At 44.3% G+C, this 24,924-nt stretch overlaps 1 protein-coding gene and 1 long non-coding RNA gene across 2 annotated transcripts; one reads left to right on the top strand and one right to left on the bottom strand.

The window, feature by feature from the left end:
- Nucleotides 1-9,383: 9,383 nt before the first annotated feature.
- Nucleotides 9,384-14,009, bottom strand: atad1a (ATPase family AAA domain containing 1a). The gene is made up of 10 exons (XM_062451695.1): nucleotides 13,923-14,009; nucleotides 13,073-13,313; nucleotides 12,841-12,939; nucleotides 12,631-12,751; nucleotides 12,298-12,498; nucleotides 11,967-12,073; nucleotides 11,655-11,744; nucleotides 11,497-11,547; nucleotides 10,887-11,059; nucleotides 9,384-10,595 (listed from the first exon to the last, which is right to left on the bottom strand). Exons 2-10 carry the CDS (start codon nucleotides 13,244-13,246, stop codon nucleotides 10,469-10,471), a joined length of 1,143 nt encoding a protein of 380 aa, XP_062307679.1. The 5' UTR covers nucleotides 13,247-13,313; nucleotides 13,923-14,009; the 3' UTR covers nucleotides 9,384-10,468.
- A 433-nt stretch (nucleotides 14,010-14,442) lies between these two features.
- On the top strand, nucleotides 14,443-23,657 carry LOC134011907 (uncharacterized). The gene is made up of 3 exons (XR_009928516.1): nucleotides 14,443-14,474; nucleotides 15,109-15,183; nucleotides 23,549-23,657. It is a non-coding gene; the product is annotated as an uncharacterized LOC134011907 (long non-coding RNA).
- Nucleotides 23,658-24,924: the final 1,267 nt, after the last annotated feature.

The raw sequence follows: 24,924 nt of genomic DNA on the forward strand, positions 1-24,924 counted from the left end.
CACACGCAGACGTTGGTGTTAAACTAAATTCATTGTGATTTTATTTTGACAAGACACTCGTACAGCATGGACTTTGGCAGACAGGATATTGGGCCTGCGCACAGCTTCATTCCCCGCCATCTCAAAACACACTGTGTCATACTGACACTTTAAAGCATGGATTCACGGTATCGACCACAGATGTATGAGAGAGAGAGAGAGAGAGAGAGAGAGAGAGAGAGAGAGAGAGAGAGAGAGAGAGACTGTCTGTCTAAAGAAACATGCCAACCTTCCTGTGTAACTACCAACCCTCTCCATCTTCCACCACCCTCACAGAACCACATTTCATACAGGTCACACATCTTAACCAGAGGCACAATTACAAACCTGAAGGTGCAGAGGGATAGGTGACGTAGAAAAAATAGAAATAAGGTTTACTATAATCAACACTGCACGTAATGGAACGTTTGTTTCATGCAGGAGACGTTAATTCATCTAAACCCATTTCAGTGACAGATAATATAATTTTTTCCGTGGTGTGAGTGGAGTTTGATTCTTCGTCTTTTCCATTCGTATTCAGGAAGGTTCAAAGACGTTTTGAAATGATTGAAATGCTCCATCTCTCAACAGACACACGCAACTAAAGACTAATCTCATAGGATTGCAAACATTCTTGCTGTATTTATCAGGGAACATATTTAAGAAGGCCATGATGAACAGCTATGAATAATCAAACGCATTCAAAATGCTGGGACTGAATAAGTTAAGGGAGTCAGGTGGCTGAGCGGTTAGGGAATCGGGCTAGTAATCAGAAGGTTGCCGGTTCGATACCCGGTGTGCACAAATGACGTTGTGTCCTTGGGCAAGGCACTTCACCCTACTTGCCTTGGGGGAATGTCCCTGTACTTACTGTAAGTCGCTCTGGATAAGAGCGTCTGCTAAATTACTAAATGTAAATGTAATGTAAATGAAATGTAACATTAGGTGGCTGTAACCTGGCAACGTGGTGACATATGGTAGACGTCGCAGTTAGGAGAGACACAAAAAACACCACACCTGAAACATTCATGTGCTGCGGGGGAGCTATCTGTACAAACGCCTTGAAGGTATTTGAGTGTTTGATTTGTGTTCTGCCTCAAAGCAAGGCCTGCTGGCCGCCAGGGGAGGAGCCGAGGAGAGGGGAGCGGATGGTCGGAGAGAGGAGAGAGGGGGAGCAGAGAGAAAATGGGATTTACTGCTCGATCTTGATGGCTTGGCATAGGCAAAGAGTAGATTGTAGAAAACAACAAAAGCTATTTCAACAAAGGGATTGCTGGGAGGTCGGTGTATGATTTGTTCTGCCTGGTTGTTCTTTTGTTGTTCTTTATCTGTGAGCGGAGCAATTTGTGTGGGTGATACTTTGAGTGTGTTTTTTTTTTTTTGCTTCCAAGGCGCAATTATAGAACAAAAGGAGTTTTGTAACACCTCTAGCTTGCAGGGCTGAATAAGGCAGATTACCTCAGCAGCAGACTAGTCCATTTCAGAAGGACGTTGGGAGAAATCAGCATGGCTAGCCAGAAGGAGCTGACTGTTGTAGCCTATGCAAATCAGAAGTGAAAGAAATGAAGTAGAACAGATCAACCACACCTGCCCCCACAAAGCTTCATTTCCAGAACAACAGCAGTAAGTGTTCAAGTTATTTTTAGGGAAGAGGAAGACTCTGTAGCACAAACAGCCTAAAACATGTAAATCCTCCCAACAATGCTGCAGGAAGGCTTTTCCTGATAGATCAAAAAACTAATTTAGCAGGTATTGAAAGCTTGTAATTTCACCTCTTTTCATTTTCATAGTTTTTGTATTCATGTTCAATTGACTTTCTCTGTGTTTTAGTCCCCCCCTTGACCCTTGATTGTCAACGTGTGGCTTCAATGGAATGCAAATGAAGGCTTTTAATGTCAATGTTAATACACATTTGAGAAAGATGCAATTACTTCCTTGGGTTGCAGTCTGAGACGAAGAAAGGACTACAGCCAAGTTCGTTTTCTTCCAGACCTACCCATATTCTACAGTAGTAATCTTGTATTTTAATAATAACCAGGAAACAGTATGAGTCTGATTGGTCATTTATATGAAACCGCTAGAATGGGGGAACAGTAATTGCAGAGCAAGGTCTATGTTTGGTTGTGTGAAACTGCTGTTCTTTGTTAGGGTATTAGCACTATTATTACTACTTCACGAGTTCAGTAATCACACCGTAGATTGAATAGATAGCTTTTATTGTAGCAGAGCTGGTAGCAGAGCTGGTAGCAGAGCTGGTAGCAGAGCTGGTAGCAGAGCTGGTAGCAGAGCTGGTAGCAGAGCTGGTAGCAGAGCTGGTAGCAGAGCTGGTAGCAGAGCTGGTAGCAGAGCTGGTAGCAGAGCTGGTAGCAGAGCTGGTAGCAGAGCTGGTAGCAGAGCTGGTAGCAGAGCTGGTAGCAGAGCTGGTAGCAGAGCTGGTAGCAGAGCTGGTAGCAGAGCTGGTAGCAGAGCTGGTAGCAGAGCTGGTAGCAGAGCTGGTAGCAGAGCTGGTAGCAGAGCTGGTAGCAGAGCTGGTAGCAGAGCTGGTAGCAGAGCTGGTAGCAGAGCTGGTAGCAGAGCTGGTAGCAGAGCTGGTAGCAGAGCTGGTAGCAGAGCTGGTGGAGGCCGGTAGCAGAGCCGGGCCTGGTGTCCGGGCATGGACTCGGGGTGTGGCGGAGAGTCCTAATGGGTCACGGCCGAGCAGCAGCTCAAGCAGATCCCCTGGGAAGCCTGGATAGATGACAGGGAGAAGCAGAGAAGAAAGGGAAGGGTGGGAGGGTGACAACAACATGCTAGCACAGGGACCAGAGGAATGGAAGATACTTTATACAGAACTCTTAATTGACCAAAGGGAGTTTGGTCGCATTCTTCCGTGCTTTACTGGGCTGATGCGTATTAGTTTGATTGGAGAAGGAGGAGTCTTGGTGTGCCACCTTCCTCCCGAACTTTAGTTAACCCTTTCAGGCCTAACTCCATATCTTGAGCTTTTGCAGCAATCAAGGCATGCAGGACTTTCATTTTCACTGTTACTTGGAGAGCTATTCTGGGGCGTGACTTTTGAGATTGAAAAACGTGACCACAATCACCTGACCTTTATCAAGTTACATTTACATTTAGCAGACGCTCTTATCCAGAGCGACTTACAGTAAGTACAGGGACATTCCCCCGAGGCAAGTAGGGTGAAGTGCCTTGCCCAAGGACACAACGTCATTGTGCACGGCCGGGAATCGAACTGGCAACCTTCTGATTACTAGCCCAACTCCCTCACCGCTCAGCCATCTGACTCCCTCAAAACAAAAAGTTCCTCAAAACATCACGGAAACTCCACACAATCTCCACAGAGAGTGGAGTTTCTCCAAAGAAAGTTGAGCAACAAACTCAAACAAGATCAAACAAGGCTACGGTGATTGTAACGTTGAAAACTCAGATTTACAGAAGAAAGGAAGAATGGACAGGGAGGAGAAGGAGAAAGGAAGGTACTAAAGAGGCGTTTTGATGAGGGCAAGCCAGTGGAGCCAGCGGCTGTTTGTTCCACAGCAGAATGTCAAGCAGCCCAGAAGCTGCTTGGACTGAGTCAGAGAAGGGAAAATCATGTCAGGCATTAGAGAAGACGACTCCATGACTCCGAGGACCCACAGCGCCACCCGCCAACATGGGGAGGGTTCAGACAGGAGCATGTGTTACCGTCACAGTCACCGTTTCAGGGAAGCTATGTGTTGTTTTCTTCTCAAACAAGGACACAACAATGGAGGAGACATTTTGTTTACGTTCAGTAAGCAAGTCAACGAACCAGAAAAGTTACTGTCCCTTGCGCCATTTGATGTATAACTGTAAATACGGAACAGAATTATATCCTAATAATATTTGACAATGTAACCGTTTTTCTCAGTCGCTTTGGTACATTTCTATAATCCACCTTTATTATGTGTATGTGCAAATATGATACATTATTATTACATAGCATTTTTACCAGTATGACAATTTCTCAAAACAATTTGCATCGCACAATGAATTACCTGTAAAAGCCTGTAACTTGCTCAAAATCTTTAGTTAATCTCTCAAAAGTAAGTATAGCGTAGATTTCGAGCCACATTGAAACATTTCAGAGTTAGTACTTTCAGTTCAGGTGTCCCTTATCCCTCCCAAAGAGGCTCACAAATGAAATTCTATGTTTGGATTTCAGCTTCGTTTCCCAGGGTCTTTGTGTACGACCCTGCCTCCCTCACATCCATGGAAGCTGGTCCTAGGTCTTAAATCACTATTGCACTGTAAACCAAAGATTATTAAACTCATTGCCTCCCTGGCAAGCAGTGCAGTTCATTTTAATGTAAGCCTCAATTTCAGAAAGATAGGAATATGATTTATATCATTTCATAAAACTGCCAGCTGGTAATTTTTTTTATACTGTCGTCTTCTCTCTCATTTGCTACCTCCACAGAACATCCATGTTTGACTGCCTGGACTGAATCTTGGGGCAGACTCTGGAATTCCACAGCTCTCCCATCCTTTGCAATATGAGGAAACTCCACGCTGCTGTGTGTGCAAGTTATTTCGATGGCTAGTACTCAGTTTACAAGAAAAAACAAGTCCAGCTCTGAGTATACTACCAGTAGTGTTATGCTAGTGTGTAATTATCTGAGAGCTGTTGCAAATTCGATATCTCATCTGTGCCTCACGTTTACCTGTGAATCAGGTTCTGATTAGGGCATGGAAAATCTGTGTTCACTTTCGTAGGCAATCAATAGCATCTATTGATCCATTAACAGTAGGGGCGAAGGGACCAATGGCCGTTGTCCCCCACCACTCAAACCAGGAATAGATTTTCGGAGAAATGTATTAAAATATCCACAGAGAACAAAAAAAAATGTCATCCTTGAATATTTGAAAGAGTTCCGAATTAGTGACATAGCAAATACGGATCCTTTGGAGTCCCAGGCTCCAGGAAATTGAAGTGGTGAGAGGATGAATAGTAGGGAGAGAAAGGGCAAAGAAAAAAGAGGAGAGGGACAGCAGGGAGATTGAGGTTTCTAAAGGGTAATGACTGCGTCGGGATGAGGATTACAATTCTGAAGGATTTGCATCAAGTCTGTAGCTGGGGGAGAAAACAACCCTAGAATCTATACCATCACGGTCTTTAAAGGGGGATTTGTCATATTCCTCTGTTGGAGGAGATGCAACTTAATACAGAAAAATAAAAAGTCTTGTGCGATACTACAGAGCATAAACATAAACTATTGGCCTGTTGAGCTGAAGGCTACTTCCTTCTTCATCAAATTTATCGTTCTTTGATGTGAGAGCAAATGAGGTAAGAGAGCTTGCCTTTGAGGTCCTGTAGGCATAATTCGGTCATTTGCAGGACAAAGGAGGTAAGTAGCCTTAGTAAACGACTAAATGCACTTTCCGCAGGATGACTCACAGACCCGCCGTCATTGGGGGTAAAGGGGTCAAAGGGTACAGATGTCCCCAGGCCCAGGGGTGGTCCATTAAAAGGTCCAGGGGAAGGGCCCATGTTCAGTAAAGTTGTGATCATTTGCTTATGACAGTAAAATGCAGATTCCACAACCGTACAGATGCTCATTGATCATGATGGAGATGTTCTGAAAGCGAGGCTACAGCCTGATGGAGTGTTCTTCAGTTGTGTTATGTTCGAACTGTCTGCAGCTATTCCAAGAACATCATCTATTCAGCAAATGTCAAGATTTCTCAAGATTAAACTGTCGTCTGCAGATTGGCAGCGCACGCCATTCTTCTCTGTCAGATCATTACAATGCAATCGCAGATGCTACTGATGGGCATACTGAACATTAAAGTCAAACTAAAAGCTCGATAACAGATAGGCTACAGCCCATATTGCTCATGGCTGTCATTGTCTCCTAAGACGCTGATATCTTTACGGTTCGGCTGAATAAATAAAGACATCTTGGATAGTTGCACACGTGTTTCTGGCCAGCAGCCCGCCTCCTGTGTCTCCCGCTGCGTTGAGTGAATCACCCGCTCATATTTTTGTGTCGGTGGAGATAAAGCCGCGACCCCGGTGCGCAATTAATTAGCGATCATTATCCCATATCCGCTTCCCGGGTAAGGCTGTACTTTAGTCTTATTAACATAGCTAACATAAAACTGAGGCAAAGCCGCATGATTCAGGAACATGGCAGCCAGTGTGTACTGGCAAAGACACGCCAAGCCCTGCCAAATATTCACACATGATTTATTGGTGGCATTTTGGTTATGAGAGAAGGAAGCAGTAGAAAGGGGCCTCAGGAAGTGGGACTTCGTATAGGCCATGGAGGGATCACACACCCATGAATGGGATATTATCTTCATATGGTCTCGTTTAACTTTAACCCTACGGTCTTAAGTTTACGATAAGGTTTTCAAATAAGGTCAACGTTGTTCACTTAAAAGCCAGCTTCCTAGTTAGCAAGGGAACTGAGAAAGAGAGAGAGATAGGCATAAAGATACAGACTTAACGCACCTACACACACACACGCACGCACACACAGACCCATACCAGGCCTCTGATTTTAAGGGAGCACTCAGTCCCATGAGTGATCTGAGTTAGACCACGCCCCCTGACCCCACATCAAGCCTGAGACGTTGACCCTCTCAGAGGACCCACTCCAGCACACAGCCCCCCACGCACCCTCTGATTACCTTTCATCTACGCATCTGCAGCCATCAGAGACCTCAATCACTGCTCCTAATGGCCCAGTCCCTCTTTAAACCCAGTCTTCCAGTTCGTGAAGAGTAGAAAAGTCAGTTGGCAAGGAGAAAAGAAGCTTGAAAAATTGAAGTTTCTTTTTTTTCCTCCATTAAAGCGCTCAAGCGCAAGTCACCTTAGGCACTGTGCAGGTCCGGTTCTGAAACTCATAAAACTCGCATAAAGGGTTCTAGATGCTCTTAAAGAGTCTTTAAAATAGCCTTATCCGCTTCCAAGAACCCACTCCAAGTTCCATTTAAAAGCACACACATATATTAACCTTTGGACCGAAGAGGGAAACACACAGAGCAAAGTTAATTCATGATGACACTTTTATTATAATCACGTCCGATGCAGTACGGCAGACAGTTTTCTCTGACGCAAACACAAATGAATTGTGACGATTTTCCTCTGACTGCACTGGAAGGCTGTAATCCAGAGAAAGTGTGACTTCCTTGTTCACTGCTGGTTTATAATAGATTCCCCAGAAGAAGAAAAAAATCCATCCATGAAGTGTTTTTTTAACAAAGTACTCTCACCATGACCCTACAAGAGATAGAGTAAATAGTTATTTTAAATCCCCATGGTTGATAAACCAACAGAATATTCTACTGAGTCATGGGGAGAGTGCAACAAGCTGCGGCTGATAACTGTGGGCTCAGTCGATCATCGCATTGGCTGGAGTCTCTCAGGGTATGGATAAAAGAGAGGGTCACAGCACGTATCACGCAGAGACAGTCCTGTCTGTATAGACAGTCGAACAGACCACAGGATGCCTTCCCTTTGGATCTGATAGTGCCGAGCCTAAAGAGTTGGAACAAACCAATCAGCCGCACCAGGCATACTGCTTTTGACTACTATCTCTCCCCATATAGAAAACTCTCTTTCATCTCCAGTCACATATGCTCTGGGGAAAGGGAGGCATTGCATTAAGATGCCCTCTCATCTTGTTTACCGACATGGCTGAAGTATTCTCTGTAATTGAACGAGATAGGAATGGAAGCCTTCTTTTGACCCATATTCCCATGTCTTTTGATAAACAACTTGGAATAATAACAGACCTCAGATTCCTTCAGCGCCAATTTGACACCCGCTGTTAATGCATGCGACTTATTGTCTTAATTGTTGGTATTATGATTATTAGAACACAATGTGCAAGATACACATCCTCTCTTCTCTCACTCTCCCTGCCTCCCATGCAACGTATATTTTATTTTATATTTTATTGTATAGTTTATTTTAAAATAATTCCACTTAGTATTGCTAGTATTGCTAGTTATGTACCCTTAGTTAGTCCTCATATTTACATTTTAGATTCCTATATGTTTAATGTTGCACCTTCCTGCCAAAGCAAATTCCTTGTCTGTGCAAACTTTCATGGCGAATAAAACCCATTCTGATTCTGATTCTAATGCAAGGGGGTTGGGTGGAAAAGAGAATTTCATGACAAGGGAGAAAGACTTGTCAGAATAAAAAAAAACTACCTTTAAATAGTAAGCCTTTAATGATTGAGTAGTGATTACCACATCACTTTGTCAATAAAGCCTTGGGCTTACCGTTTCTCTAATGTTTTAGCGCCCCTGAAGTGCAGAAAACACGTTCCTTTTCAAATATCCTGCCTTAACTAAAAATGCCTGCGTTTGGAAATTGGAATCCAATCCCTGAGATCTAGCCTGAGCTTTTAATATTAACAATGGATTCTCTGGGATCAGGAAAGGTCTGGGGCTACGAGTGTTTAAGTTGCATTGTTGTTTAAAAACAATGCAACTTGGATGCATGGGCTGATAGGTCAGCCCATGCATCCATTCACGCAAGGGAGCATCTCAGATCAAACCTTTTCAATGATTAGAAAAACCTGTGATGACCAGGATCAGTGGTGAAACTTTGACCTAATCTGAAGGAGATTCCTGATTGGAGAGCACTTGATGGGTAGAGAGTTTATGACCTTCGGCAGGAGCCACAGGGGCTTAACAAGACAGTGTGGACCATTATCATTATGATCTGAATTCATATTCCCTAATGCAGAACAAGAAGAAAATAGGTAATATTTTGGATGCTTTGTAGGGTTCACATATGGGTCCCCTTACACCTAGAGGGTCCCCCCCTGGCCTAAATATTATCATATGATAGCCACATTCACCTATAGAATGAATGGTCCAAAATGTGGGTTAGTTAGGGGATACCCTGAATTTACATGCATACATGTAGGCTACTACATTCACATCTCCGCGGCTGGGCTGACTTCTAAACTGTTTATTTCCACACTGACATATTTTCCAGATTTGGACCGTGATCCTGTGTGTCTCTTTAAATCCAGCGATGGCCCTTTTCCTGGTAAACAGCGATATATCTTGGCATCGCTCACCGCTCAGAAAGCGCCAAAGCAAATGACCGCCATAAGCTACATGTAACAACAGTGCCCCCTTATGGCTACTTCGAAGGTAGTAAACAATTTGCCATGGATTGAGGGACTTCAGTGTAAGACCACTCTGTAAGACTACTGCCTCATTAGTCACATTGCATGACCAGTCAAGGCCTGAAAAAACCCCTCTGGTCTGTATGAAGAGATTAGCTTGACAAGCATTTAGTATTTGATTGCTTCTTTGCTGTTTACAACCTCCTGTATACGTCTGGACAACTGGGTTTTAATAAGCATGGGACAGATGGCTAAAAGGTAAAATAATAGGTTTATTAGAATGTAGTAACATTCTGCAATTGAAAGGGGAACACTTTTTTTTCCACGTTACAGTGTAATTAGAGTTACTGTGTTTTATGGTTTAAGACGTCAAATATCCTTTTTATGTTAAATGTCATCAAATAATAACTGCCATGGCACACGCATAACAATGTAACTTAAATAATTAACCTACAATACACCACACAAGTCAAGTCCAACATTATAAACAAAACAGAAAAATATAAATGCAAACATATCCAGTATGTGTGTCAGTAAACCTGATACTTTGGTCAAGTGCAATGTTATATGAACTGACGCAACATTAAATAATTTATTTTTTTCGCATATAATAACACATAAAAATCACAGACATGCAAACAACTCAACGCTGGTGATCATTTCTCTAGTAAGAAAAATAACCGTGTCCATAATTATTCCTTATTCTTTCTTTCCACAAGGAATGCATGATTAAAACATCAATTTGCGTATTTGTGCGTCCTAGTTTGTCTGAATAACAAAAATGTTGCTGCATGTTTGGCGAATGTGAAGACATACAGACAGCCTATCCCCCTTTTCACACAGTCTATCCATGTGTGGACAGCTTAGCTGTCAGTCACGATATTGACCTTTAAGGTCTTCAAGTGCGCTGTGACATGGTGTGTGTGTGTGTGTGAGCATAGGGAAGGACAATTGGAACATGTCCCTATCAATGCCAAGAGACAATTGAAACATCCCCACCAATCAGTGGCAGAGTAGGGATAATGTTAGCATAGGGTGATAAAGATGTTTTGTCCTCACTCCTGTTCAACCCAAACCTATGGCCTTGTGTAAGATTGTGTATGTGCACATGTGGAGCAGCATTAGTTATGTTTATGAACTGTAGCCAGACAGTAAAAAAATGAATTGAATGTCTCAAGTGCACTAGTATGAGATAATATATATATTTTTTTTTAAAAGAGCAAGAATCCTGGCCTCATCTGGAACAGTGATCTGAGAGTGGAGGGGACAACATACAGGGGGGCCAGGGCCACCGACAAGAAAACTAGGATGTCTAAGGGGGGCAGGCCGGAGGGGGACTAGTCCAGAGGGACCTCCCCCAGACATCTCTGGGGCATGGTGGCCTTCTTGGACTCCTTCATCTTATCCAGGCCAAACAGCAAGTCCAGCTGGGTCACGGGCCTCAGTCGCTCCTCTACAAGAGACCTTGGGGAGGAGTAGGGGGGGGCAAAGACGTTTGAGGGTGAACATAAGACACAGGAAGGCATGGGCTACAGAAATATGTAGATACACTGCACCAGAATTGCTAAGGTGTAACATTACTCATGTTCACGTTTTTCTCTCTCTCGTTAAAAGTAAAAGTAACAATTGCGCTAGGCTAACAACACACTCCCATCGACACTGACTCGTAAAAAAAAAGAGAAAAAGATCTCCCAGAGCATAGAGCACCAGAAAAGTGCGAGGTTCTTGGGGTGGAGGTGGTTTTGCGAGACTCACCTGTCCTCCTCGTCCTCCTCCTGGAGCTGCTGGGCTATCTGCTTCATCTGCTGCTTGCGGACGTAGTCCCGGACGCGGTACATGGCCGCGTCCCGACACAGCTCCCGGAGGTCGCTGCCGGAGTAGCCCTCCGTCTTCTCCGCTATCTCCTTCAGGTTAATAGCGTTGCTCAGCTGCGGGGGCAAAGGGGACAAAACATCCGTCACACAGCGGCGAGCGGTTTCGAGTACAGTGCGTTTCGAAATGATCACTCGAGAGACGAGGCTCGTTTGTCACTCAGGACGGGTGACGAAACAATGATTCGCACGGCGCTCTCAGTGGGCCTTTGGTCCAACTGGGACGTTTCCGTTGTGTGCGTTTTCGGGTTCATTTCTTGACAGATGTGTTTGGTCATGTATATTACATTGGTCATGTATATTACATTGGTCATGTATATTACATTGGTCATGTATATTACATTTAGTCATTTTACATTTATATTTGTATCTTGTCAAGATTTCTTTTGTCTCGTCGTTGTCACGTCTTCCTCAAAGAGGAAAAGGCTTTGGCTGACCATTTTAGAGTCAATCCACTCTAAGGAGAGAAAGGTCATTCTTCCACAAACGCTTACATTCTCTCCATCCAGGATCAGCTTCAGAATCTCCTGCCTTTGTCGTGCGCTCTACAGAAGCAGATCAAGAACACAGAAAACAGGATTAACAGTGCACTTGTGTTTTGCCAAAATAGTGAGTGTGTGTGTGTGTGTGTATGTGTGTGTGAGTCTCTTACTGGCAGGCCCACATGAAAGGTGGTTGGCATCCTGCGCAGGATGGCTGGATCCAGATCCTGAGGTCTGTTAGTAGCTCCCATCACCATCACCTGTGACGGAACCACAAACACAATATCACCTCCAAACCACAAAACACACAGCGTGCTTATTTACCTTATTTATTTTCCATTTATTTCTGCATCCGACTATATATCTATCTCTGCGTCTGTCTGTCTGTCGACCGGCATCTGACTGTTTCAGACAGTCAGTCATCCATTGTCATTAACCCCTCTCGGGAATAGAGAGGTAGGAGGCAGGGTGTCGTGGTCTACCTGGCTGGTTGCGCTCGTGTCCAGCCCGTCCCACAGGCTCATAAACTGGGCCTTCATCATGGCTGTGGCCTCATGGTCCAGGCTGGAGCGGTTTCGCAGGAAGGAATCTGACCAACGCGTAGATGGGTAGGTTAGATATATATACAGTGTCTGCTGATGGCTGTTTCGTTCCTTGATTATCTACTGGTGTAGTGCACAACCGTAACCACATTTTTCGAACGACACCGATTCAGGAAGTAAGCAGGTTTCAAATATACAATGGTGGAGTTAACAACATGATATTACTGTTTTGGTCAAAAGTTCATCGTTATTGTGGGGAGGTTAAACTCACCAATTTCATCAATGAAGACGATGCAAGGCTGGATCTTAACAGCCAATGAGAAGACGGCGGCAGTGAGCTTCTGGGATTCACCGTACCACTTGTCTGTCAGTGTGGACGCCTGCAGGTTGATGAACTGGCACCCGGATGCTTTGGCGGTCGCCTTGGCGATAAGGGTCTTCCCGCATCCAGGTGGCCCAAACAACAAGACACCTGAAGAGAATAGGCAACGATTCATTTTTAAAATTATTTTAAAATAATGACGAGATGACTTTATTTACAATACATTGTATAGCATATTATATTCTTCCCAAGGACGTCTTGTAAAAGGCCTGATACTGGTACCTTTGGGAGGCTGGAAGAGTTTGGAACCAGCCAGCAGGTGTCTCTTCTGGAAAGGTAGGATGACTGTGTCCTGCAGTTCATAGATGACCTCATCCAGCCCTGCTATGTCTCTCCAGGACACCTAGAAAGATCAGGCCCCGTGTCAGGATGAGTCTCAGATATTAGCCACAGAAGAACGTGACCACACAAAGGGTTTTCGGAGTGTCGTACCTTCAGGCTACGTGGATCGACCAGGTGAGAAGCGATGTTCATCTCATACTCTGTGAGCTTGACCCCCTCGACACCAATCTGCTTCATCAGCTGCTCTGCCTAAGCAAGAGGAGAAGCGACCATAAACTTCACTCATAAATATTTTGGATCATTCAAGTTATCTTGATCCAAGTTCTTTTTCCATGTGTGAGTGGGTGTGAGTACTGTGTGTGTTTAAGTGACGCAGCAGTACCCTCTTTTTGGCCTGAATCTTCTGTTTGTGTGTAGGGTCCATTGCTTCTACCACCCATTTGATGCTATAATAGGTGGCAGCTCCGAAGATGGTTAGCCTCAATAACATTCCCACTACTTCATTTCGGGATAGTGGCCTCATCAGAGCCTCCCGTGGGATGTCTTTCAGTAGCATCTTAGCATTCGGGTGTCAGTCCATTGGCAGAGAACTGCTATACGTGGATGTTTTGGCAGAGAGCGATCTGTACAAAGTAAACAAGCACAGAATATGGTTATTGTAGTCTAATTACACGGAGATGGCTACAGTGAACATGTCATGGGTATCCGGACTTTTAGCTATAGAGCTAGCTAGCTACTGGAGGGATGGAAGGTGGTTTCACTTGTTTTCTGAATAATGTAGTCAGCTCGTTTAGGTTTAAGATTAATTTTAGGGGGGAGTTAGTAGTGCTTACTGTAAAGGTAGCACTTGACTGCCGATCAAGAGGTCGCAGGCATAAATACCATAGCCTACTATTAGCTATACGTTGCTTTGGATTAAAGAGTCTGCTCAATAAAAACATAATGTTTTATTAACTAGGACAAACGAGTATTTTTATTTATAAGACATGCCAGCAGGAGACTTTAAAATTTAAAGCGCTAGGGAGCTAGACGACTAGTCAAGCAATCAAGCTATTTTAGCAGATACAGTACTGTAGCTAACTTGCTGCTACTGTAGGCTAGCAGAGATGTGCTAGTTAGTAAAGCAACCACGTCGTCACTGATGGAGGATAAAGTATAGTGAATATCAAACCCCACCAGTGAAAACTATCCTTGTATTATAATAAAAAAGGTGTAATGGAAGTCACACTCACAAAGATATCCACAACTACAGTAGCATCCTTTCAGATGCACCTGCGAAACGAGAAGCCAGTCTCAATCGGTAATATCACTTCCGGTTGATATCTTTGTGACATTTTTCAAATTAAGGTCACGAATTTAACGATTTAAGAATTTGGATTCTGAATTGTGATTGGTAAACAATGTCATGTGTTCTTATTAATAAAAATAATGTCCCTTGATAATGATCCAAATTAACTGTCTTCTTTTGATCAAATAAACACTGTCTTCTTAATTGATCCAAGTAAGTCTTCTGAGTTTGTTGTCTCACATGTTGTCTCAATGTCACTCAGACATTTTGTTAAGATTTGTTCTATTATTGAAATGTCTTGTTTTTTATTCTTCCTCATTTATCGATTATCCCGTGCCACCGAATTCTTCTCAGGGAAACCGGAAATGGTACAGAGGACTTTCAAGGCCAGTTTCACTTTACCGGATATTAAAATGTGTAATTTTCTGTTAATCTGTGACACTCCATCACATTTTATAAAGATTCTCCGAGACAAGCGGTGCTGTTTGCGATGTCTGTGAGTATCAAAGGGATTACGTGGTTAAACAGAGAAAATACATACACTATTACTTGTGATCAAATTCTTATTCCACTAGATGGCAGATACAGCACACAAAAACGACATCTGAAGCAACCACTGATTTTATTTTCACTCTGGATTATCCAGGACTCACCAATTAACCTTGCCATTCTACCTATAATGGCAATGACGGGTGATGTGTGTAGTTGTGACAGTTGCACAAGGACATAATTTCATTGAACCAAAAGGTTGTTAACGAACACTTTGGGGATCCGCGTTAGCTCTAGTTATCCAGCATTACTGACAAGACGGTTTGGTAACGGCATGATGTGGGCGGGGTCATTATTCACCAGCACATTTGACATTTTATTTGTTTATCTACGAGTTTGTCCAAAGGGATTGTGCAAATAGTGCAAATAGAATGTACAGCACTAAACTGCATTATGTCTCTGAATGGCACTCCAATTATTCCTTTCCAACAGCACACGCAATTACATACATCAACATAGGCTACATAACACTCAAAGAGCAACACTCATAACCTCCCTTCCTCTGTGGGCTAAACTTGTGAACCGAACTGAATAGGAGACATCGGTCAAGAAACTGTTTCATAAAACCTTTAATTCCACAGTTCTGCAAAAACCAGTCTCCGAAGACCTCGGGCTGACAGGGCCACTTTGATGGGACTGAGCATGAAAGCACAGACGTGAGTATCTGCAAAGTGCTGCCTGGCCTCGATATTCCCACAACACCTTGCACCTTGCCCAAACAGGCCTCCTCATGGGGAGGTAGGAAAGACACATTTAGCTTGCATGGCTCTCAGTCTCCATCACAGAGTCGCAAAATTAAAAGTAACAGTTCAGTCCTGGGGGAAATACGGTATATGCTAGGGTTTCACACAGCAGATATTTTCTGGGAAGAATGATTCCAATAGCTGTTTTAGCTGTTGAATACGTAGCTGTCACTAAGATTGAGTATTGTGTGTGTTTTTGTGTGTATGTGTCTTGTCGTGTGAGTGTATGGAGATTTGTTTATCACCCACCCTACATGTAAGTCACATAAAATTATGAATGACCCTTTAAATCTCTCTAGGAACAGAAATAAACCCTGGCAGCCCATAGTGTATGTGAGTCTTGTTTGAAAAATGACTAGGCTAAATGTAAATGTTGTTAACCAGATGAGCAAAGAGACAATACAAGTAATTTTCTATAAACAGGGGTTGGAGTAAGTGCCGAAACTAGAATGCTTTTGATTTTATTTAATCAAAACTCAGAACCCTGTAAGATTTAATCGTTTACATGTGCTTCGACATAAGAGTTACAGAGGGCTCAGGTAAGAGGCATTGTCACGTTTTTTGTGGGTTAGCTCAAATCAGCTACTCAGCTCACATTGTGTGCTTAGTGCCGAATCTGGATAACAAAGCCTTAAGTGATCTATAATGAACCAAGGCACTATTCCTGATGAAATCATTAAAGTTGCAGAAATAGAATCACATCCGTTTTACGGTTCATCTTCAGAGGGCCGTTATCAGCGGCGTCGGAAGGCATACTGAACACATGCCCGTCAGATGAAAAAAGATGATCGTCCCCATCTAGGATGTGGAAGATGAGAACGGGGAGGGATGAACCGAGAAGACGCGCATGAAAGGGACGACATCTGAGCAAGACGCGATGGAACTCACAAAAGAGATTTCTCGCGGCGTCTCTCCCCGTATCCGCCGGCTCCATGTGCTCTTTGTTCATTCGAAGAAGGCAACACGGGCGGGTAGAGACGACCCAGTGACACGAGCAGAACAAGCAGATTACAGCTGTGTTTTGACAATGACAGTTTGCCGTTGTTCCTTTCTCTCCGTTCGGCAGAGCCCTATCGATAAGAAAAAAAACCATGCTGATTTACACCAAGCAGTATTACCCTCATGCATCTTCACACTTTGCAAACTGTCGTCTGACTAGCAAGCAACATTTGTCACTATGCACAGCGCATAGAACATCCACGACCGAATTGACTTTTCCTCGTTGCACAGTTTAACGGTGTCGTCCTGAAGCTGGAACCCCTCACATGTGAGTCTACAAACGCCATAAAGGTTAATACAGACGCAATGCATCTCCTGACATTTGATGGCTCATTTCCCAATGAGCTGTTGGATGACTAACCATTTTTGCAGGTTGACCATCTTCTGTCGTGGTTCAGTGTGTTCCCTCATGCCGAGATAGCTTCCGTTTACACCAGGGCTGATAAGAATGAGAGGCCACTGCCTGAATGTGTTTAGAAAAGATACCACTGTTATGCTATACCTTTATGGGTGAGCCTACTGCCAAGCACGTGGCTAATGGGTGACCCCTGGAAATGTGTACCATCCAATTAGGGGCCGAGGCATCACAGTGGATGTGGACATTAGTCAACTTAAATTGATCTGCTATCTTTGGACTTTGTTTTCGATGCTGTCAGAAAGAATCAAGTCCTCCGATTGGCTGCAGGTGTTCTGTGTCCGGACCTCAGCTGCCTGGTTATCACACTTGGCCGACCGTGACCCTCCACGTCTTAGCCGGTCATCTCGGACCGTTTTTTTAAACACCACTAACAAGAGAGCTGGTTAGATAGTGACAAGGGAGGCACGGTGAGGACAACAGGCCCCAAGGCCACCCCAGCTACGACTTGGACGTCCAGCATTGTTACCATCTCCACCCCCCACCCCCCCCACACACACACACATACACGACTCTCCATAATACTCACCTGGCAGGAATCATTCCCAGCCACAGAGCTGGAACAGGAGTGTACAGCCCTTAATCCCTCAGGTGGCTTCCAATATTGAACTCTCTCAGGATGACTCTGTGCGGGTATGGGGAGAGTGTGTGTGTGTGTGGTGGGGGTACACTCCTACAAGGACATTTTAGTCCAAAGCTTGCAAGGCTTGTCTTGCTGAGTGAAAACAATTGGCCAGTTCCTGCTCCCATTCATCAAAATGACAGGCAGTGGCCACGTGGAAATTAATGAATAAATAAAGTGAATGCATTCAGTGTTGTAGATGAAATGAAGCCTATTGAGGGTGCCTGGGTCTGAACTGGAGAGTGGGAACAAAAGTGAAGTCTGTCAGCGTACTCATGTCAAGGACTGACATCCCCCGTGGCTGGAACCTTCTGGAATCTTTCTTTGACATGACTCTCAGTTTGTCTGTCAGACAAACTGAGAGGGGGGGGGGGGGGGGCAGTAAAAGCAATGTCACTCCAAAAAAACTACGGAAAGTATTTTCTTTGTCATAAAAAAATGCATTCCTCATTCATGTTTATAATGGCCATCAAATAATAAATACAGTAATCTTGTGCAAGGGTCTTTTTTTTCAGCACACAGCCTTCTCGAGCTATGACCTGACACACAGGCCTACATTATTGATCATGGCATTGCACTAGCTGCTGAGTGTACTGTACATTTGAGTTGCCTTGGTTACCTATAGAAATCCATGTTGGATCAAAAGTCCCCTCGTGCTGAATTCACAAGTGAATAAAAAACACAGCGCAGAACATTCCATGTCATAGTATCATGGATTTGTTCATTGGATCACAAGGGATATAAATCATTCATATATTACAGGAACATCTATATGTACTTATTATGATTTTATTCCGTCATCTGCTGAGTGTCTTCCTTTACCGTCACATCGGCCTGTCCAATTCTCATAAAAATCCATAACCTTTTTATATGGTAGCCAATCCATTGCCATAGTGCAGAGCAGTTACTGCACTCCACTTTTTCAGAGGACAAAAAGCTGTAATTTTCCTTGTTGAATGAGCTCCTTGATCCAGGGAGGACCAAAAAGACAGATGCCTTAATCGTAAATCCCACCGGCACCTTGGCACCTCTTCGCATGTAGTGCCCAATTCTGCTGCGGGAAAACCGCGTCTGAAAGCGGCCGAGTGAAAGCGTATTGCATCGATGCACAGCCGACGGGACATTGAATCATCTTCTGAATCATCTCCATCATCCAGTGGCCATATTTGGCCATTACATTTCACACCGAGGGAAAAATGATGGGTCTGACTCTACTGATGGCTGTAACTGTGCAGCAGAGAAGCTTCCATCAAGCGTTGTGTCCCCCACACAGCTTGGGTTAATGGGAAAAGGCAGATCACTGTCACATCCTAAGGTCCCCGGAGGATTTCAGAGACAACATTTACTTTGGCTGATTAAACCTGCTGCCAAATAACATCACCTCAGCTCACTTAGGTTTGATCCAGGGGCCCTGGCGTGGTGATGTTTCAGTTTTTGAGCTTCCTCTTCCGGGAATATCTTTCAAAACAACAGCATTACTTCAGGGAGAATCAGCTTTTGAGTTTGAGCAACGTCATTCCTCAACGTCCTTGGCAAAGAATCCTCAAGATCAACTCGCAGACCCGACCCCAGGCTTCTGAGGCAACCCTCGCTGTGGGTCGGGTTGGCCTCACACAATGAGGTTTATCCCCTAAAATAATCTCACCTTCTCTGATAATCCCCTCATAAACCCTGGCTCTGTTGAGAAGGCTCACCGTGGTTCTCCTCTCGCTTGGCTTGTGTCAGGCTGGTTTACTTGCTTCCCCCCCCCCCCCCCCCCCCCCCGGCGCTCTCACCAATCTATCAACTCCATCAGTGTTTCATGTAGCCTGTGGGACACCGGTGAGATGTCCAAATGAGCTTACCTCCCCATCCCCCCTCTCTCTCCCCCTCTCCTTTCCCGGGCTGACAACATTCGTTGTCCTCCAGGTATGGAGAGCTCTCAGGTGGACTGCAGGATGATATTATTTCAGAAAGAGAAATTTGATGTCTTTAGATCTCTGAGAGGTGAGAAAACTCTCCCGAGTGCTGTGACTGGATCATACATCACTGTGCGCGGTCAGCCAGATCAATGGCATGGAAGAGGTGTTGCCAACAACTGTTCTGATTTGGTATTTTCTTGAAATTCTTTGCCATGGCAGGACATTGAAACGCTGTAAATGTGTGTCCTTACTCTAGTTTGTCAGACTAATTAGCACTTCAGGTTGGTTTATTGAATACACTTTGGAGTTTCACCCCAAACAATTACGTCGAATAAATGGATTAATGAATAAATGGATGAATAAATGAATCAATTAATGGTATGATGAATGGATGCATGATTCATACAGAAGACTCAGGCGGGGGTTGGGCTCTAGTCCCCTCCTTTGGCTCTGTATGGACCATATCCATAGAAATACCAAGAACAGAGAGTACAAGATATTAGGGTTGGCCTCTATCAAATCCGCAGGTGATCATGAAGTGTCAGCCGTCTTATAAAAAGAGGGCTAAGCCTTATACCATCCCCCATTAAAATGGTGTGCAGGGCTGTAATGGCGTAGCCAGACTTTATAGGGCTGTGAAGGGCACTGCAGGGAGTTGTAATATACAACCACAAAACTCACCTCTTCCACCCTGTCACGACACAGCCTTCTCACGCCAAGACGACACAGGGGATGCCATTAAATCAACCTAGTCATACTTCTTGATTGAATTTACAAACAGTGCAACCTTTCTTTGGAAAGGTCACCACCGCCACAGCAAAACCGCATGAGTAAAAATAGAGGTTTGCAATAGGGCTACTCTTAGGAATGGAAATCTATGACCAACGGTGGGAAATGTCCCCGGAGAGATTGAGTCTATAGATGGGAGAGTTGTACATTATATGAAGTACATGCAGCGAGAACATTCTGGAACCTCATAATGCTGCACACCGAGCCTTCATCCTCAGTCACAGTTTTCTCCTACATGTCCATTAGACAAACACTAGGTGAACCGATTTGAAAGGTTCTCTTGTGTGTTAAAATAGCCCTCTGGCTTTGTGCGGTACATTCTACCCTCCCCCCTCCCCCTCGAGCTGGCCCTAACAACAAATGCTGCTCCTGCTTCTTTTGAGTGCTCTGCGCTCTGACCATTGTCCGTGGTGTTTTAGGAGCCAAAACATTTCTATGTCAGACCACAGAGGACAAGAGGGGCCCTGAAACTCCCTTAAGGGCTGCTCCATCACAGTATATGTATGTTGAATGGATTTAGATTTTAGCAGTGCTTTCATTCTCCATAAAGAGCTCGAAAATTGAGTAGGATTCAAAACAACACTGGTTTTCAAGGCAACTCCCACTTGTTCTCTAATGGGTACGAATAGATAACGTATAGCAACAATGTTTTCCAAAGTGACATTGGCAACAACCATGCTCTGTTTATTGCTTTCTGAATGCTTTTCTGAAATCTGAAATCTGTGTTTGCCTCCTTTCTCGTTTTTCTTGAGGATGGAGAGAACACTGCCAGACAATCCCTGCCCTGCAGCAGTGGTTTATCTCTTCTCTTCCTCCACTCTCCCTCGCTTCTTTTCATCCAGAGCTGCAGCAAACTTGTTTTCTCTGCTCTCTTTTTGGTCACGTGACAGGAAATTCAGTGTGACGTTTTGACAAAGGCTTGTTTTTCCTCCATTTGTCAAGATAATACAATGATGCTGTATAAATCAATTATACCTGAATACTAGTTTGTGGCATAGAAAATATGTTTTTTTCTAAATGGCTACAATACAACAGAAGACCATTGAAGCGCCAGCAGAGACAGTTTTGAGCAAAGTCACTGTAGCTGTATTACAACCAACAAACAGGTTGTCAATATCCCAGACTAATAGTTGTCATCAGCATGTGGATGAAACGCTGTCATGGTGAATACCAGTCCTTGCCAACAACCCTCAAAATTGCACTCAATTAAATTCTAATTAAATTTGTTGTCATGAATAGTGGTCACAGGTGTGGTGAAAAATCTTCCAGCATTTTCGGATGGTGCATGCAGATCGCACAGCCAGCCTGTGGAGGTTTGGGGGTCTGGGGGACACGGTGTTCATACCCACCCTGGTGGAGGTCTGGGGGACGCAGTGTTCATACCCATCCTGGTGGAGGTCTGGGGGACACAGTGTTCATACCCACCCTGGTGGAGGTCTGGGGGACACAGTGTTCATACCCACCCTGGTGGAGGTCTGGGGGACACAGTGTTCATACCCACCCTGGTGGAGGTCTGGGGGATGCAGTGTTCATACCCACCCTGGTGGAGGTCTGGGGGATGCAGTGTTCATACCCACCCTGGTGGAGGTCTGGGGGACGCAGTGTTCATACCCACCCTGGTGGAGGTCTGGGGGATGCAGTGTTCATACCCACCCTGGTGGAGGTCTGGGGGATGCAGTGTTCATACCCACCCTGGTGGAGGTCTGGGGGACGCAGTGTTCATACCCACCCTGGTGGAGGTCTGGGGGATGCAGTGTTCATACCCACCCTGGTGGAGGTCTGGAGATGCAGTGTTCATACCCACCCTGGTGGAGGTCTGGGGGACGCAGTGTTCATACCCACCCTGGTGGAGGTCTGGGGGATGCAGTGTTCATACCCACCCTGGTGGAGGTCTGGAGATGCAGTGTTCATACCCACCCTGGTGGAGGTCTGGGGGACGCAGTGTTCATACCCACCCTGGTGGAGGTCTGGGGGACGCAGTGTTCATACCCACCCTGGTGGAGGTCTGGGGGACACAGTGTTCATACCCACCCTGGTGGAGGTCTGGGGGACGCAGTGTTCATACCCACCCTGGTGGAGGTCTGGAGATGCAGTGTTCACACCCAGCCTGCTGGAGGTGGTCTGGGTGATGTGGAGCTGGCAGTTGCAGGAGAATGAGCTCACCCTCTGAGAGAGCTGATGTCCCGTCTTCTGGGCCTCACAACACTGTGTCTGTCAGACCCCTGGGTCTCTCCCTGTCTCTAGGAGGCTGTGGATCAAGCTCCCTGCCACAGAGAGCTGTCACAACAGTTCTCGTCGTCGAGTACCTAAATAGAACAGACTTGGAGCAATAATACAGTTTACCAGAGCAGTAGAGACAAATACAGACATACGGGCTCAGGTTTCCTCACTAGTGGATTGTATTTAGCACGGGACTTTACATATATCAGAAATGCACGTCCTGTAAGCTGTTCCTGTGAGAGCCACAGCAGCTGCTGGCAGTTTTCTAGACCACAACATAAATCCTCCATCGCTGAAGTTCACAGCCTAGGGGGTGACACCAGGGATAAGGTGGCCTGTTTATTTGTGCTCACGAACCTGCAAAACGTCAGATAGAAAAACAATAAAAACAAAAGAAACTGCAAAAAAAATTATACTATACACAATGCACCACAACCAAGCAGGAGAGAAGTAGAAGAATAACTACATAGCGTGGTTCAGTGTACAGTATGTTGTCAAGATTAATGACCCTTCTTTGGGATCCTAAATTAAAACACAGTTGTTGTACATAGCTTTCTGTCAAGGAGTAATTAATTGCTACCTGCATACAATTGGTTTCTAAAGACGTTGCCCGGTAAACATCGGCAACATTTCAAAATTGTGATTAATAGTTTGAGGATCCCACTCTGGTTTGAAAGGAAATGTGCCAAGCGGTTTGAAGAGCACAAAGAACACAGGCCTGCCTCCTGTTCTACCCCCAAAAATGAGGCAGCATTTTATTCATCATGTCAGACGATAAAAAGTGACCTAAATACAGAACCTAAATACAGAACCTAAATACAGAACCCAAATACAGAACCTAAATACAGAACCTAAATACAGAACCTAAATACAGAACCCAAATACAGAACCTAAATACAGAACCCAAATAGAAATTGTGGAATGGATGGAGGAGTGGACACCAGTAAAGTCAATAGGTACTTGCAGGAAGACAGTGTTCGTAAAATGACTACCCATCTCACTGAAGAGAGACAGCCATTACACAGACGATAGAGAGTGCTCGCTTCAATGTTATTAATGAAATATTGAAAACAATTGCTGGTTATTGAGAGGACTGTGGCACATATTCTGTGAGGGGAAGAGTCAATCGTACAGACCACCTGCCAATTACAATAAATCAATGCGCAGTTTGATTCTGTTCCTAGTTTTGATCTATGAACAAAAAGATATGCTTGCTGTGTGGTACTAGCTTGAGGTGGTGACATTTTCATGAAAGGTAAGACAAGAAAGTGGCAGGCATAACATAATTAAAATTGTATAATTTTTCCTCCAATCTAAAATTGCCCTTTTCAGAATAGGACTCACAGGATTTTTATATCTCGCTGCAAGCAAGCCTCCAGCAAGCCTCCACATGGAACCAATAATGAATGCACTATTGTTATTATGCAGAAGTTAAACAAGGCAGGTGTCATTTCTAATCATGCTGTTTCCCAGAACAGAATTCATATATTTAAAACTTAGAGATGTTTTTTTTTTAGAGAGACCCATTTGGAGAAAGATTTGCAGGAATAGACGTAGGCTATGCATCTAGAATTTACCATGCATGAAATTCTTTGCCATGCAGGAAAAACTGCTCTTGTCTTGGTGTCTGACAACCAAGGTGAAAAGCTATTGATCTCTGAAATGCAGCAAGTGCATTTTCCAAAACAGATAGAGCGGAGAGCCAATTCAGGGAAAGAGCACAGGTGACACGATTGTTCGTGAGTATGCTACGCTTCCATCTCATGAAACAAACAAACCATAAATCACTGCTGATTGGACACTGTGGTCACACGCGCACATGGCCTCTCAGTATTGGCTGCCATAGCCCCACTGATACAAACAAGCAGAAATATCAGACCTTCACTTAAATCTGATGCGAACTCTGGTCTTTTAGGGTTAAATAGCCCTTGGGAACACATTTTTTAAATTAAAATGTCACAGGCCAGTACTCCCTGAAGACATCACATTCAAGTTCAAGTGTGACCCAACCAACAACTCTCATTCCTGCATTGGGATGTACAGACAGCTTAAAATAGCCTTTTGCAAAGTAAATTCCATGGGTAATTTCTTCCGGATTTGACAGTGTACTCTTTATTTTGTTACTCTGCATATTTTACCTATTACCCTGTGTAAGCTACTGAGAGTAGAGGTAATAAATGAGTATGCATTAGTCCAAAGTTCTGTTTAAATGATGGCCCACTTTCCCCTGATGATAATCATCTTCCTAGTGGAGAACAGGAATGGTGATTAAATGTTGATTTTCCATCAGGGAAGCAGCGGGTGATGTACTCTATCACGCTGTCTCCGAGTCCGACTCCCCGGCTGATTGGAGAGGTTATCAGAGGAGGAGAAAGGTTTTTTTTATTTTTTTTTATCTCTTTTTTTTCTTCTGTCCACTAAGACTACCAGCATAGTTCCTCGACTGCAAGGCTACCGTTTCACACCAAAGTTTGTTCTTTTGATAACAACATGGGCTCCGTGTTGATCTTGTTAAGGTCAGGCCTGGTTGGGTTGTCTTCTTGCTGTGTAAATGTCTCCTTCACCAAACTACATCAAGGGCACCAGGGAGGAAGGCATTTAAAGAGACATGACTGATTGTTTAGGTAGATAAAATGAAGGTCATTTGTATTCACAGATGAACAGACAAGAGTGAGAAAGAGGGAAAGGAAGAGAGAGAGAGAGAGAGA

This window comes from Osmerus eperlanus, chromosome 25, assembly GCF_963692335.1.
Source record: "Osmerus eperlanus chromosome 25, fOsmEpe2.1, whole genome shotgun sequence".
NCBI lineage: Eukaryota > Metazoa > Chordata > Actinopteri > Osmeriformes > Osmeridae > Osmerus > Osmerus eperlanus.